This window comes from Actinia tenebrosa, unplaced genomic scaffold, assembly GCF_029948245.1.
Source record: "Actinia tenebrosa isolate PJP-AT-01 unplaced genomic scaffold, QUT_ActTen_1.0 PGA_scaffold0__85_contigs__length_37466705, whole genome shotgun sequence".
NCBI lineage: Eukaryota > Metazoa > Cnidaria > Anthozoa > Actiniaria > Actiniidae > Actinia > Actinia tenebrosa.
Window position 1 is genome coordinate 20,157,378 of NW_028292569.1, and position 16,205 is coordinate 20,173,582.

The 16,205-nt window shown below is 34.9% G+C and overlaps 2 protein-coding genes across 5 annotated transcripts in view; both read right to left on the bottom strand.

Moving 5' to 3' along the window:
• Nucleotides 1-365: 365 nt before the first annotated feature.
• LOC148913683 (limbic system-associated membrane protein-like) lies at nucleotides 366-4,864 on the bottom strand. Its single transcript, XM_089035020.1, has 4 exons — nucleotides 3,880-4,864; nucleotides 3,392-3,766; nucleotides 2,906-3,184; nucleotides 366-1,025 (listed from the first exon to the last, which is right to left on the bottom strand). Exons 2-4 carry the CDS (start codon nucleotides 3,441-3,443, stop codon nucleotides 574-576), a joined length of 783 nt encoding a protein of 260 aa, XP_088891146.1. The 5' UTR covers nucleotides 3,444-3,766; nucleotides 3,880-4,864; the 3' UTR covers nucleotides 366-573.
• Nucleotides 4,865-6,746: 1,882 nt separating this feature from the next.
• Nucleotides 6,747-16,205, bottom strand: part of LOC148913684 (uncharacterized) — a 169,897-nt gene continuing 160,438 nt past the window's right edge. For 2 of the 4 annotated variants that reach the window (XM_089035183.1, XM_089035178.1), the window contains exons 3-7: nucleotides 13,713-14,078; nucleotides 11,821-11,883; nucleotides 9,254-9,316; nucleotides 8,039-8,142; nucleotides 6,747-7,923 (exon numbers count right to left, since the gene is read on the bottom strand). In XM_089035183.1, the coding sequence (XP_088891309.1) occupies nucleotides 7,744-7,923; nucleotides 8,039-8,142; nucleotides 9,254-9,316; nucleotides 11,821-11,883; nucleotides 13,713-14,078 (776 nt within the window). In that variant the 3' untranslated portion in view covers nucleotides 6,747-7,743. The remainder of the gene's footprint in view (nucleotides 7,924-8,038; nucleotides 8,143-9,253; nucleotides 9,317-11,820; nucleotides 11,884-13,712; nucleotides 14,079-16,205) is intronic. The other 2 variants (XM_089035186.1, XM_089035189.1) reach the window with 2 other exon arrangements.

Sequence of the window (16,205 nt, forward strand, 5' to 3'; positions counted from 1 at the left end):
TAGTTTTTTTAGTAAAAAAAATTAAAAAGGATTAAGAAGCAAAATTCAAGAGGGAAAAAAATAAAAAAGAGAAGGAAGGACATCAAGAAAGCGTTGGGGGATGCTGATTTTAAGAATTAAGATGACGGTGATGCGTTGAGGAGCAGAAGCAGGAACAGGAGCAGTAGCAGGAGCAGGAGCAGGAGCAGGAGAAAAAGACAACATCAATAAGGAATGGTAATAATAATAATAATAATAATAATAATAATAATAATAATAGTAATAATAATATTTTTAAAATGTAATATACCTTTGCTATAACTGTACTCTTTATAGATCACTACAGCGAATATGATAATTATCGTTATCAAGAAAAACATTACTGCTCCACCAAATCATAATTCATTTCTTTTCCCATGTGCGTTGTTACATAGGGAATATATAATTGCATATTTTTCAAAGAACCCTTCTCGCGTTCCGTTGCGGTAAGTTGACACTGATATATAAACACATATATATAATACCATAAATAAAACAATAAACCATTAAAATTATGAATTAAAATTCCACGGGCGAGGCTCATTCATCACAATTCTAGCTTAATATGAGTGCGACCTCAATCATCATGCATTTCCACAATGAAAAAAATCTAGCAACACTTTTTTGTAATTTTTGACGTACTTGGTTTTCGAAACAAGATTGTGTGAAGATTAATTGTTTTTGCATACAAAGAACAATAAAAACCATTAAAAGGAATAAATGTTTTAAACCTGTTTGAGTGACATTGATGATGTGTTCATCATAACCAAGTAAATTTTCTGCTTTACACCTGTACGACCCATAGCTGCCTGCGTCAATGGTCACTAGTTCCAAGACACCAACACCAGTAACATTATGGGAACCTGTAGCTATTGATCGATTACGGGGATCATACCACGTGAACAGAGGAGAGGGCACGCCATGGGCCAAACAGTATATCCTGACTGTACCATTATTATATGAAGTAACTGTGTTATTCGACTGGACTACATCTATTTCTGGTTTGTCTGCGAAGAGAACGAATTGATTTTCCGATATATACCCTCTGATATACGTTCAGAAGGTACATCGCCAACTATTCTGATCATGCGCCCGCGTGAAAATGCAGCGGTGTCACTTGAAAGTATTAAGCAAGTTAAGTAAGATTTTACAAGGAAATGTATAGAGTCAAGATAGTTTTCGATTTATAAATTCCTGTGTAAACAGTTTTCCACTTGCCGGGGTAGAAGAACATTATATAACATAAAAGCATTTGTTTTTTTCCAAACATACTTTAATTTGTTTGGAAAAATCTTTTCGTCTCGTTAGTTAGATTTTAACAACCTTCTTGCCATATGTGCTTTGTTAAATTGAAAGAAAAACACAAAAGGTGAAATATTATGAACAGGATTTCTCAAAATCAGAACTAGTTACCTCATTTGCTGGGGTCGATCCTTAAAATACACACATTCTTAATCACTAATGTAGAATCTTTGGTCGATTGAACGAATTTATACTTTTGGTTTTTTACTTTCAAAAAGCTCCGATTTGAGACGAGTATTTGTGAGATCCTTTCTTCAAGAATAGGCACTTTGTGAAGTAAAAACCTTAGAAATTATTCGCAAAACACGGCATGTTTGGTACCAAAATAAAGCTTGAATCCTCAGCTACTGTTTGCCATCGTTTGTAATAGGATATCTATTGTTTTTTTTTTATACAAGATATCCGCTGACTTGGCGAGCGGTGCAGGGCCAAAACAGTTGGCGATGTTGGCTCAATTTCCGAGTCACATTTCGTTCTTTGTAAATGGCTATCATATTCATTTAGATTGATAGATGGCCAGTTTAAATCGTTTGAGTGCTCATTAAATGTTTAACGTTTGTACAACCATCATATGAAGAAACTGTTTCATTAGCTTAACTGCATCTATTTCTGGTTTGACTTTAAGAAGAAGGAATTGATTCTTCCAATACCTTCTGATACACGTTAGCTCATTTTATTGTTTTTGTTTTTTTTTTGTTTTGTTTTTTTGTTTGATTTTGTTTTTGCTTTTGTTTTGTTTTGTTTTGTTTTGGTTTGGTTTGGTTGGTTGGTTTGGTTTGGTTTGGTTTGGTTTTGGTTTTGGTTTTGGTTTTGGTTTTGGTTTTGGTTTTGGTTTGGTTTGGTTTGGTTTTGGTTTTGGTTTTGGTTTTGGTTTGGTTTTGGTTTGGTTTTGGTTTTGGTTTTGGTTTTGGTTTTGGTTTTGGTTTTGGTTTTGGTTTTGGTTTTGGTTTTGGTTTTGGTTTTGGTTTTGGTTGGTTTTGGTTTTGGTTTTGGTTTTGGTTTTGGTTTGGTTTTGGTTTTGGTTTTGGTTTTGGTTTTGGTTTTGGTTTTGGTTTTGGTTTTGGTTTTGGTTTTGGTTTTGGTTTTGGTTTTGGTTTTGGTTTGGTTTTGGTTTTGGTTTTGGTTTGGTTTTGGTTTTGGTTTGGTTTGGTTTTGGTTTTGGTTTTGGTTTTGGTTTTGGTTTTGGTTTTGGTTTTGGTTTTGGTTTTGGTTTTGGTTTTGGTTTTGGTTTTGGTTTTGGTTTTGGTTTTGGTTTTGGTTTTGGTTTTGGTTTGGTTTTGGTTTTGGTTTTGGTTTTGGTTTTGGTTTTGGTTTTGGTTTTGGTTTTGGTTTTGGTTTTGGTTTTGTTTTGTTTGGTTTTGTTTTGGTTTTGTTTTGTTTTTTTCTATACTTTTTGCAAGTCTGTCTAACTGCATTTTCTTCTAGGTTGTTGTTTTATGTGATAGGGTTCGTTTATTAATTTCATGATTAATTAGGAAAACCCAAACATCGACATTCAATTTTGTATTACCAAATAACAAAAGAACCGGCTATACAATGAAATCCAGAGGTTACGTTGACAAAAAAATCTATGTACTAAACTCACACTGAACAGATATCGTTGTACTTCTACAGGTTGGATTCTCCTTCGGGTTGTTACTGGCACAGCAATCATATATCCCACTATCGTTTCTTGGGATATTTGATATATTAATTTTTACATTTCCAACGCCTTGGTTCTTATGAAACTTGCCACTATCCATCAATCTCAGCCATGTGACGTTTGGTTCAGGAATTCCAACTGCAGAACAGCTGATAAGTAATCCTTCGGACTCATTTACGCGTATGTTTGAAGACGAAGGCTTTAACGTGATAGTAGGCAAAGCTGTTAAAAGACGAACGAGACTCCATTCAATAAACTGCAAGAATTACAATAATTGGACATGCTAAAAAAGTACAAAAAAGGATCCAGATTATTAATATTGATCGTGCTAAAAAATACAACAAAATGAAAGCATATATATGTACCATTTTACCTAATCTTACTAATAATGAGATGTATAGCATCTAAAACTCAATTTGAACTACTTACATGTAACGACGAGCTTAACTTTACTTGTTATGGGGCTTCTTGTTGCCAGCATCAGAACACATCCATACGTACCACTATCAGCCAGAGTTACATTATGGATTACTAGTGTAGCAGTTGATTCTTTACTCACTCGAACAGGGTTCAAGAGTCTAGCAGGACATGTATAGGTATTTATGTTTCATTTCCACTTGTTCAATGCATTTTCCTTTGCGATTAGAAATGCACTCCCATTGTCAGAATAGGACATCCACCTTGGAGAATAAATATCAAACTCTTCCATCCTGTTATCCACACTGTAATCCCACACGAGCTTAGCTGTTTTTCCAACAGACACATATGAAACACTTGGTGGAACTACTGTGAAACGAGCTGCACCTAAAATATTCAACCAGGAAATATTAAAAATGTAAAATTATAGTGTAATTTCAAAATGGACATTCCTGTAGGATAAAGCGGTGATTCTGAGAAAGTAGACAACAAACTCTCACCCTGCGTTCTGCTCACGAGTAACACTATGATGATCAGTGAAATCCATAGGACTAGAGATGCCTCCATTATCTGAAAAGATTAAAGCATTAGTGGATCATTAGTGGATCATAATGATACAGTGTTTGAATAGGTAATGTATTTCACTTTCATGATTGGTTGTTTTATGCATGTGGAATGTCTTTCTCGAAACTAAATATCAATGAAAAGTGTTATCTTCCATTCTAGCGCAAGATAGCACCAATCAAATGATGCTAAAATGAAATCCATGGTTATTTTGTTGTAATCATTGGACCACTTGATTTAATATCGAGTCAAAACGATTAAGGATAACTGTCCTTCTTGATTTGTGTTTTCTTATTTTTCTTATTTCTTCCGTTAAATAAAAGCAATCCAACTGAGCATAAGTGCGTAAACGTGATTCTTTTTCAAGATGATTTTCTTCTGATGCTTCAAATCTTTACATTATCATGATTATACAGCAGGTAGAGTATCACTAAGAAAAAATACTGAACACTTTAAAAAGTGTTACACCCGGTCATTGCAATTAAACTCAGCTTTGTGCTCAAGAGAAATAATGTACCAATGGAGATTGTAATGGATTCAAACATGACTATTGATTTCGAAAGCATCTAAACCTTCACGATATTGATGGAAGCCCCTTGTGGTTAAGTATTGTGCTCGAGAGAGGTTTCGTACCCATGAAAGGCGCCTTTTAGTTTACTGTCATTGTGTGTAGATGTTGTCCACTTCATACTATAATACTACAAATTGTATACACCAGGCCGAGTCTTTAAATGAAAGTCTAATAATAGCATGTGTTTTTGAGTTGCAATAAACCACATTTTTAATGAGGAAAAAATTATTGGAATTATCTGACAATATATTTAAATGAATATTAATTTGATATATTTGCTTTGTTTCCTTTGCACTTTTGCTTTCTTATTTTATTTTATATTATTTATTTTATTTTTATTAGAAACGTTTTCTTTTATTTTTTCATTTTTTCATTTTTTCTTTTTTCATTTGCTTTTTTTTTTCTTTTAATAAAACCAACATCACTTTAATACAACTACTTTTCTTCTACGCTTGAATACAGATGTAGTGGTTGGTATTCTGTTCCTTGCTGCTCGTGATTAACATTCGATGTAGCATGTTTTTGCTTTGTCTCATAGGAATCATTTGTTGGTAACCTTATTTTATCATTTTCCCTTAGTAGCGACTGATACTCGTGCTCACTTGACAATGACTCTCTATTATTTATCTTTTGATAAAGATGCTGAGTTCCTGACAGAAAGTGCTGCTCTGCAGGGTTCTCTTTTGGTTTCCTTTCGTCCAATAATGTTGGAGTGCATTCTCTCGATACTGCTCCGACATCAATATTCGGTGGTATCAGGTTTGATGATTCGTGGGGTGTTTTCGATGCTTCTAATTCGTGTGTTTCGATTTCTATTCTATCCTGTATACAAGAATATTGTAAAACAGATTTTGTTTGTTTGTCTGTTTGTTAGATAAACCCAAAACATCTACTCTATCCCTATTACTGCTTAGGTTAAGTTGGCAATCAATAAGTCAAGGGTGAGTGAGTAAGTATTCCATATTCAGATATATAGTACTACTTTATTTTTTTTCACCAACCCCCCCCCCCCCCCCCCCCCCCCCCCCCCCCCCCCCCCCACTCCCCACTAAATAAATTATAATGATGAAAAGGTAAATTATACACAGTGAAAAAGATGAAAAAACGTACTGACGTTTCGGACGCTAGTCCTTCGTCGGAGTAAAAGAGAAAGAGGTGGTAGAGAGGCGTGTATATAAGATAGAATAAGACAAAGGAAACCAATGAGAACAAGGTAGGCAAGGAAACAAAAACAAACAATCAAAAGACAAAAGAAGAGGTTAGTTGAAAGCAAAGCGTTCATTAATCCCGTTGGGACTAAGAGTGCCCAATAGGTGAATAAGCCGCATTTCTTTGGTCTTGCGACAATCATCATTATTGCCGTTAATCAAAGAAAGACCGACAACAATGAAGTCAGAAAGAGAATGATTAGCTAGATTAAAATGCCGGGAAACTGGTTTGGTGGGATCGTTATTGCGAATATCGTAAAGATGATTGCAAATGCGATCACCAAGACGGCGGCCAGTCTCGCCCACATACAAAAGATTACAGCGGGTACATTTAATACAGTATACAACATTAGAAGTGGTACAAACAAAATGGTCAGTGATTTTAACAGTGGATTTAGGACCAACAACAGAAGTGTGAGAAGCTATGTGAGGACAAGTGTAACAACGTTTACGAGAACAGCGAAAAGTACCAGGTTCTTTGTTAGAGGGAAGAACTCCCTTGACCAAGAAAGAACGAAGATTACGATCACGTTTATAAGAAAAAAGAGGGCGGTTGTTGAAAATAGCAGAAGTGCGAGTATCAGAGTCAAGCAGAGAAAAGTTGCGGTTAACAATGGGTTTAATGGAATTATTAATAGGGTGATACGTAAGAGTGAAAGGAATGCGATCATTAGAGGGAGTGTCCACTACAAACCTACTGACTCTCATTCTTATTTACTCTACTCGTCTTCTCATCCTAAGCACACCCTTAACGCTATTCCGTTCTCGCAATTTCTTCGTCTTCGTCGTTTGTGTAGTGATGATCTTGATTTTTCTGTTAAATGTTCTGAGATGCGTTCCTTCTACCTCAAGCGTAATTATCCTGCTCATGTTATTGATCACGCCATTCGTAAAGTTTCTACTATTGATCGTACCATCGCTCTCACTCCTCACACTCGTCCCTCTAATGATCGCATTCCTTTCATTCCTTGGTGACGTTTGCACACACCCTTTTGTTATCAGTGCCAAAAATACAAAACAAATGTTTTATCGTTGCGAAGACTGTAATTTAATGCATACACTTTCTTTCAAATCAAATACGCTAAAACCTCTTGTTATGACTCAAAATCCTGCAGTGCAAGACGAATGATTCAATTATTCTCTGAAACAGACTCTGATAGCCTCCTATGATTGTAAAACCTTTTTTATAAAGTAGAAAAAACGATTGAGAGCGATAGCCAAGTCGATACCCGACTGGCAAAATGTTTAGTTCGGAGTTTAGCTGTAGTGACTGAACTATGAAAATCAATCAAAATACTGTGTTTGTTGAGTCTTCTATTGTTTACAAAAGTGGTCTTGATATCTAGTAGTTGATTCATGTGATTAACTCGGCAATTATGCAGAACACAGTCCTCTATTGTGACGGGTGTTTCTATTGAACAAATATATACTGACAATCAAAACATAATACTTAGTTAAATAATGAAAAGAGCTGTAACTAAACTTTTCTTGTATTCACATGCATTGAGCGTTTTATGAATAAACTATATATATATATTTTTAGAAAACATGTTTGTTGTTGTTCCTTGGGCAAGTCATCTAATTGTTTGTTTTTTGATGAGTCAACTTCGTAGAACTCAATTAGGGTGAAACAAAAGCATAAAGTAAAAAGAGTCTAATCCTTTAAGACTTTGAGACAGAAAAACTATATTTTATGAATAATTAGAAACTTTTATTAGGATTAAACTTTGACGTAAAATATAGGATGTGGTGCAATCCAGTCAACTAAGAATAAATATAACTGACCACCCCTCCCCCTACCTCAATGGAACCTCACTCGAGTGATGCAGAACCGCCATTTCATATCTACTAATATAATTTTAAAAAAAGTTATCTTCACATTAAAATGTTAAAAATCCTTTGAGGATACCAAGACAGTAGTGAAGTTTTATATAACAAAAAAGCTACCGAAAGGGATTTTGGTTATGTTAGGTACGAAAGGTCATCATACTAAGGTCTATTGATTTGCATGAATGAACTATTCAAGATGAAAAATATGCCAAAGTACAAATCAGAAACCGAAATAACAAAAATATAATAATAGACAGTCTATTAATTACTGCGAAAGCAATCGCAAAGTAATTCTCTTCGACTCCTTTTAAGATCTTAATCAATCCTTCAATGATTTTGACTCTCTTCATCTTTTCGTTGAGATCAAAAACCTTTGAAAATAAAATAAAAAATAATAAAATTATATTGAAGTAGTAATAAATGAAATTAGTCGAATTCAAGCTGTAATAAACATCGATAAGTATTGTTTCTAATATTAACTGTTACCTTTACCTTGACGTAAGAGTGCCACATCCCCAGTGCAATCGCCATTAATATCATGTAACCCTTAGTGTGCCTTAGTATGTTCGACGAGTTAGGTTTGGGTGGTGCTGAAAAGAGAAATATATAACCAAAAGTTAAGTAGAGTACAAAAAATAAAATAAGATTGAGTTCCCTTATGGAGAAAAACAATATGTATATTCTTAAACAAAAGTGCTTTTTAGCTTCCCCTCCCCCTCTATTTCTCTTTATCTATTGTTATACAGGAAAGGAATGGGAGTTGGTAGCTGACTATGAAATAGCGGTGTTGCTGGGAAAAAAATGCTGAACGTAAAGTTTAAGTATATGTTTTTATTAAATGTTGCTACTGCTACTGCTACTGCTACTGCTACTGCTACTGCTACTGCTACTGCTACTGCTACTGCTACTGCTACTGCTACTGCTACTGCTACTGCTACTGCTACTGCTACTGCTACTGCTACTGCTACTGCTACTGCTACTGCTACTGCTACTGCTACTGCTACTGTATTTTTTCCGACTCCGCCCAATGCCGAATATATTTTCTCCCAACGCCGTCAATATTTAGATCTTATCAACCGAGCAGGAGGTCTGTACGGGATAATCTTGACCGAGGTCGGAATGTACAGACCGACCAAGCTCGGTTGATAAGAGTTTTATTATATGACCACTTTTCATTGAAAAGAACAAAACGTTTTGGCCTTAAGATTAATATGCGATCGGACCGGTTAATACCGGAGAATCTAGACTAGTCCGCGATGCGAACTATCCAATCAGATCGCGCGATTTGCTAGTGTCCAGGCTTTAAGATTCACGGTCATATAATAATTTGTGGCATTGTCGTCTCAAAATCGTAATTAGTTTTGTATCGCGATTTTAAAGAATTTAACATACGAACAAGAAAACAAAAATCGACCGAATTTCTTTGATTAAAAGCGAAATGTTTCCTTACGAGCGCCCACTATGCCGCAAGCAACCAGTGTAAAAATTTGACGCGCGCGCTTCAAGCTCAAGCTCAAGCTTTCCTTTTCGTCGCACGTTAGCCAATCAGAAACTTTAGTTTTGAAACGACAATACCACAAAATATTGTCGTCTCAAAAATATAAGAGACTTAGTGAATCGCGATGCTATAATATATGCATTTTATAACTGTATATCGGTATTCAAGTTAATTATTTATGCTGAAGCTATAAGAAGCCTTACGTGTGATGTAAGGAGCAGCAGCTGTAGTGTCTGGGGTTTGAGAAGGCCCTTCTGTTGGTTTTTCTGTCGAGGGAAAACGTAATAATTAAAACAATATCGCGTGGGATCCTTGTAGTTTCACCAGTTGTCTTAACTCAAGATGATGGCCATTTTTTCACGTTTCTTAATACCTGCAAGTTTTGATTCATATATTCGACATATGTGTACTTGAATATATACGAGATATGGAGTAACGGGGAAACATGGCTGCTCTCAGCGAGAGTGGACATAGGTATACACATGAGCACTGCAGGCATTTGTAGAATAATTTATTTTGTTTAGTTTCAGTTATTCTGTTTGTCTCATTTGTTGTTGTATTGGTAGTGGTATGAACAAATAGTGATTGGTTGCATTGTTGAGTTGAAGGTTGGTTTATAATTGGTTGGTTGGTTGATAAGGTGGAACAGAGAGAATATGTAAGTAAATAAATCTATAACTTTAATAACTGGAGGAAAAATGGAAGAATGATGAATAACAAACACATCAAAAGCTTATGCTATTTTCAGGATCATTTAGGGTTGTCTTTAATCATGTAAGTCTTACTTAACACACTACAACACTCATCCGGACCATCACACTTCACAACAAATGTATTATATATATACACTCGATTGCAGAAACGTTGTATTATACATTTATACATGTCTGAAGTAACAAATCCCAGTAAAGTACAATTCGATAAACGTTTCAAAAAAGATGATCCCTTATCTTTTCATTGAATTGCTGGTTTTATACATGGTTTGAAGTCCTGGGTAACTTTACTTAAAAAACGAAAGATAACTACAGATAATCCAATACAATATCAAGTTTTGCTAGATTTACCATTGATGTCTTTCACCAGAATCGAAATTTTGGAGATTCCGGACTTTTTAGGACAAATCAAGACCAAGCTTAAAACAAACTTGAAAACTGGTCGAAAAGGTGAGCAAAAAATAAAAATAAAAATAAAAAAAAAAAAAAAAGGAAAGAAAAGAAAAGAAAAGGAAAGAAAAGAAAAGAAGAGAAAAGCTTTCTTACGTCTTTTAAATAACGATGTTTGGTTTTCAAAAGGAATTAGTTTTATGTTTTTATATGAACTGTATTTTTTCCCGCCATGAAAATAAAAAAATAAATAGAGAATACTTCATGGAAAGTGTGCTTCTAGCTTGTTAATCGTTCTTTATATTTTCTCTCGTGCGTCTATATCGCCATGAGCGAGCACTTTTATGTCGTCTAACTGATTTATAATATGACCAAAAATCTACAGTGCGACCCATGGGCAAATAGTTCATAGGCATTTCAGCCAATCAGAGCGCGCGTTATATCACCCATCTCGCTCGTGCGCGCGCTATTGACGCCATCGGGTTTGAAAATTTAGAGAAGATAGGCCATCGTCAGTTGAGATCAGCGTGCGCGAGGCTGCAGCCCATGGGGAAATAGTTTATTGGTTTATGGCCAATCAGAGCGCGCGTAATAATCTAGTTATATTATAATTAGCTATAAACTTTGTCACACATCTCTTGGAATTGCTTAATTTTTGAATTCAAAAGTTCCATTCGCTGATATATACTTATACTACTAAACTTAATGTTTTTTGTTTCAAAGATGAGAGTATGTGGACCGCGTGGCACTAATGAAATAGTAGAAGATAATATAGGTAAGTTGTAGTGCTTAATGTTTTTTGTTTATTTATTTATTTATTTTTCAAATGACTACTTTTAAAACATGTAAGAACTACGAGTACTCCTACTACAATAACAAAACAATTATCGACTTTTTCCGCTCGTTTATCATGCTAGTTTGTTGCTTGTTTTCCGATAATTGTAGTTATTTAATCTAAAAATAAAACAAAATGGAAAATGTCCTAACCTCTATCTTCACACTGTGTCGAAGTATTTTCTTTCATGATTTCTTCCATGATTTTTTGTTTCGTTTTTACAATTTTACAAAAAAAAAAAAAAAAAAAAAAAGAAACTGATAACTAAAATGCTCGTTAAACAAAAAGTCGTCATGGTCCTAGTGACGTGTTATTTGAAAGCTCGACCAATCAGAAACGCGATGTACACCGTGCTGGCGACACTTTTAGCTTTAAGCACAGGGTTCCCATGCGATGACCACGAAAACTGAGTTGGATAGTTTAACCACATTCTACACGGGTCGCGCGGGAGCTCTGCTATCATTGAGCTGCTGTCTCAAATTTTTGGAGTCTGTGACGTCATACACTCAACATCGAACATCGCTCCATACATTTCATTTTAGTTTATGATCAGAATATCAGTAGTAAAGGGAGAAAGAAATACCCAAACAGCCCAAAACATAATCACAAGTAATGTGAAATAAGCACATTAGCCACCCTTTGGGCTTCATAGGAATAAAATAAATTAAGGATTTATATATAAAGAAATATATGTAGCAATGTTTGATGTTGAGTGTATGACGTCACAGACTCCAATAAATAATCACAAAAATATCATACTTTATGTATGCATATTATAAATGTATATTGGTATTCCATGTTTTTATTAATGCTGAAGCTATCAAAACCTTACTTGTATTGTTGGGAGCAGCAGCTGTAGTGTCTGGGGTTGGAGAAGGCCCTTCTGTTGGTTTTTCTGTCGAGGGAAAACATAATAATTAAAACAATATCGCGCGGGATCCTTGTAGTTTTACCACTTGTCTGGGCTTAACTCAAAATGATGGAAATTTTTTTTTCCCGTTTCTTAGTATCTGCAAGTTTTGAATCATTTATTCGACATATGTGTACTTGATAGATACAAAATATGGAGTATAACGGGGGGAAATGGCTGCTCTTCACGAGAGTGGTCAGTGGTATACGCATGAGCACTGCAGACATTTGCAGCATAAATTTTTTTTTTAGTTTCAGTTATTCTGTTTGTCTCATTTGTTGTTGTAGTGGTTGTGGTATGAACAAATAGCGATTGGTTGCTTTGTTGACTTGAAGGTTGGTTTATAATTGGTTGGTTGGTTGAGAAGGTGGAACAGAGAGGTTATGTAACTAAATAAATCTATAACTTTAATAGCTTTTGGAAAAAATGGAAGAATGATGAATAACAAACACATCAAGTGCTTAAAGCTTATGCTATTTTCAGGATCATTTACGATTGTCTTTAATCATGTAAGATTTGCGAGTTCAGCTTATTTTGTATGAATTATTTCCTAGATAATCAAGCATTAAAGGGACACTTGGATGAAAACGCTCCAAGTTTTGAAAGTCCGAATAATTGAAGTGTTTGAGGATGATACGACTCAATTATGATTTTGAAAACCAGATTAGTTAAAATTTTAGCCTGGGAGCCACTTGCTGTTGAGATATTTTGAGTTAAAAGTGAAAAGAACAATAGGGTTTAGTAAATGACGTCATTTACTCACAATTTAGATGCTGAATAAAATTGATAATTTTGACTATTAAGGAAACATGTTGCTTGGCTACTGTCTGGGCCATATAGATAAGTTTATACAGGCTTCAAGTCATTTCCAATTTTCATTGATTTTTATTCAAGTGCCCCTTAAGGTTTGTGGACAATTTGGAACGAAAAAAGACATGTGAGATTATATGGTTGGAAGCTAGAGCTGGCTGAAATAACTCCGGGATGGCCTGGAATATAAATACGAGAGGTTGCTACTAGCCTAAGGTGCATTGAAGCTGACTAGGAAGACATTCCCTTAGTAGGTGTGTTTTTAGCAGGATTTCCTTACTAGGCCATTCGTCCACTTAGGTCCATGCTTTCCAGTTCAACTACAGCTACAGCCTTAGACTCGGCCTTCTAACTTTAAAGTTAAGTCGATTCAGTGTGTGTTAAACGCTGTCTAGGCTCGCCTATATATATAGCTAAACCTGATTTCCTATTAACATTTTGTGGTTAGATAAGGTCACTACTTGGGGCTATGTTTTTATTAAAACAGGTAGTGTTGTTTTAAGTTGTGGGTAAGAATTGTAAATAATTACTATTGACAATCAAATAACCATCGGATATCGATGGCCCATAACCATCTGTAGGATAATAAACTATCTATCTATCTATCTTTTTTTTTTTTTTTTTGAGAACAAAGTTATGAATTTGCCTAACAATATAACCAACATATTGCATTGTTGTCGAAATACTACAAAGACTATAATTTGCTTCGTAATATTGAACCCAGGCGTTGATGCTTGTTGTGAAGTCAGTGATCATCCAGGTGAGTGTAATCTTAAAGAAGACTTGAACTAGAGAAAGTCTTTGAAAATGACTAAGTCCAGCTCAGGTTGACCAAAGGTCAGTCACCACCAACAATATTCTTTCTCACACTCACACTGACGATAACGCTTCACAACAAATGTGCATAATATGGTCTATGTGGATTAGGGTGTTAGACGGTTAGGAATCAGAAGTTTATATGAAATAAATAAGTTATGTTACTCCCAAAAAAGTGCATGGCTTACCTTTCTCCTTCTCTGTAACCATTAGGCGCACATAATATAGTTGAACTATTGATTCATCGTCACTGATGCTTGCAATGTATTCATTAGTGTCATTGACAGTAAGGTTCTTCAACACGAACCATGCACGACCTATTGTCAAGTTTCCAATAAATTCTACTCTCTTTTTCAATGCCGCATCAATATCTTCGTTAAGGTGCACTTTTCCATTATATCCATTAACAGTGATAAACTGAGGATCGGGGATGGTGCCCTTTCTTATTCCCCAGCCGACAGCAAGGATTTCTTTTTGGTCCGTTGTGTTCCACATAAACAAGGCATCTTCTCCAGTAGAACCTTTGATAACTGTTGGACCCTTTATGGAGTATACTTTGTCAAAAAAGAAGAAAATTATAAGGTATTGATATATGTTTGCTATTATATGGTGTTGCTGTCTGCAATGATGACTGTATTGCATGAAGCATATCCGTAGATGACAAAACATAAGGAAGGTAGCAAATTCATTAACATAGTATAAAGATTATAGTGCAGTCACAAAACTAACATGTTTGTATTCAAAGCACCGCTACTAGCTGAAAGCAACATTTTCTGATTCTCATATCATTTTGATTACAAAGCGCAAATACGAAAAATCTGAGAAGATGCATACATATGCTGGAAACAAATTCTTAGACCCTCTCTTATGATTAAATAGAAAGAGTCGATTTCATAAGCTACACTATTTGTTTCTACATCCAAAATCGCGGACATTACATACACCTACTGCTGAATTCGACTGACTCCGTGTAGATTGTGTTCGTATTGCAATTTACGTACTCAGTCTATCGATATACAAAGACACGTAAACCCGTCTTATTAAACGACATTGACTGATTTTGATATAATTTTATATACGAATGCTTGTGTAGGCAAACGAAGATTTGAAGAAAGCCACTAATAAGAAGGCCTTTTATGTTTCCTGAAAGCATTTCATGTGCTTAAGAAAATGAAAAGACTTAACTACTACTTTAACAGTATTTGATTTTAACTTATACGTATTTAATATATATCTGAGTAATGCCTATTGGTATTTGATGTGTATCTTAACATATTTGTTAAATCGCTCTGTATTTAATCTATGTTTAAAAACCTATTTAATAAGTATTCAACAAGCACTATGTTCAGGTACAGATAAGATAGGGTATCTTGTTTATACTTGTATAGATCTTAATATACATTTGAATATCAAGTATGTGTCAAGTCAATAGACTTACTCCTACTTGTGCGATGATCTGTAATAATATAGGTATTAAGTACTATACTTAATATGTGCTTAACAACAGCAAACCTTCCCAATGACTAAATACATATTAAGTACCATTCTTAATATGTATTTGTATTGTATTTTAGTTGAAGTATGTGTCAACGAAGTCAATAGACTTTTAAACTCATATTTGTGCGATGATTCGTAAAAAATAGGTATTAAGTACTATACTTAATATGTGCTTAACAACAGTAAAACTCTCCAATGACTAAATACATTTTAAGTACCATACCCCCCCCCCCCCCTCCCCTTTAGCTGGCCGCTGGCCGTTTTATTCATTCATTTACTGCCTTATGCATGAAGGAAATTTGTTTCATTTTATTTATTTTTAATTTGGATTAATTTTTTCGACAACCTCATTTTCGCTATACATTTTTCTAATGCATGATGGTCTTTCATCAATTTTGCAAGATGCACTTTATTGGCTTTCCTTATTAGCATATGACGGAGATTTGTTTTGGAAATTATCGGATCCTATCCAGCCCCCCCTTTTGAAATTTCCTAGGTCCGCCCCTGAATAACACCTATTTGTTGCGTTTTCATCAGCGTTTTTAACCTACATTAGGAACACCGACGCAGCTTTCACTAGTTTTTAGCTAGTTATCTCTTCAAAATAAAGTTTGGATGTTTTTACAGATAAAGAAATTAAAATACTATTTTTATCAAGTGATTTACATATAGGTACCTACGGTAGATATATAAAAATTATTTTAAAATGCACGATATCGCAGTGAAACCTCGCTCTCAGATTTAATAATACGGTATTTAAAGGTTGTGTGGGCTTCCTGTGAGCAAAAGCAATTACGACCACAGGTAGCCCAAGCTTGGTTTCTGTGGTGTCCTGTTATAAGGAAATGTATGGAGATTCATCAAAAATTTCAATAAAATCATTGAAACGTGAAATAAAGCCTCGAAATTTTACCCGATCATTGAGAAATAGCCAACGGATTTCTTTCGGCAACCGACCCGAGGTCACGCCGGAAGAAATACTTTTGTATCTTAGTCCGTTAAAAAATACACTCACCATAATTTCGAAGAAAGATTATAAAGTTATAAATTATAAGTTAAATACTTTTGTATCTTAGGCCGTTAAAAAACACAGTCACCATAATTTCGAAGAAAGACTATATCCAAATCCAACCCGCATTTACGATAGACTTCCGGCGTGACCTCGGGTCGATTGCCGAAAGAAA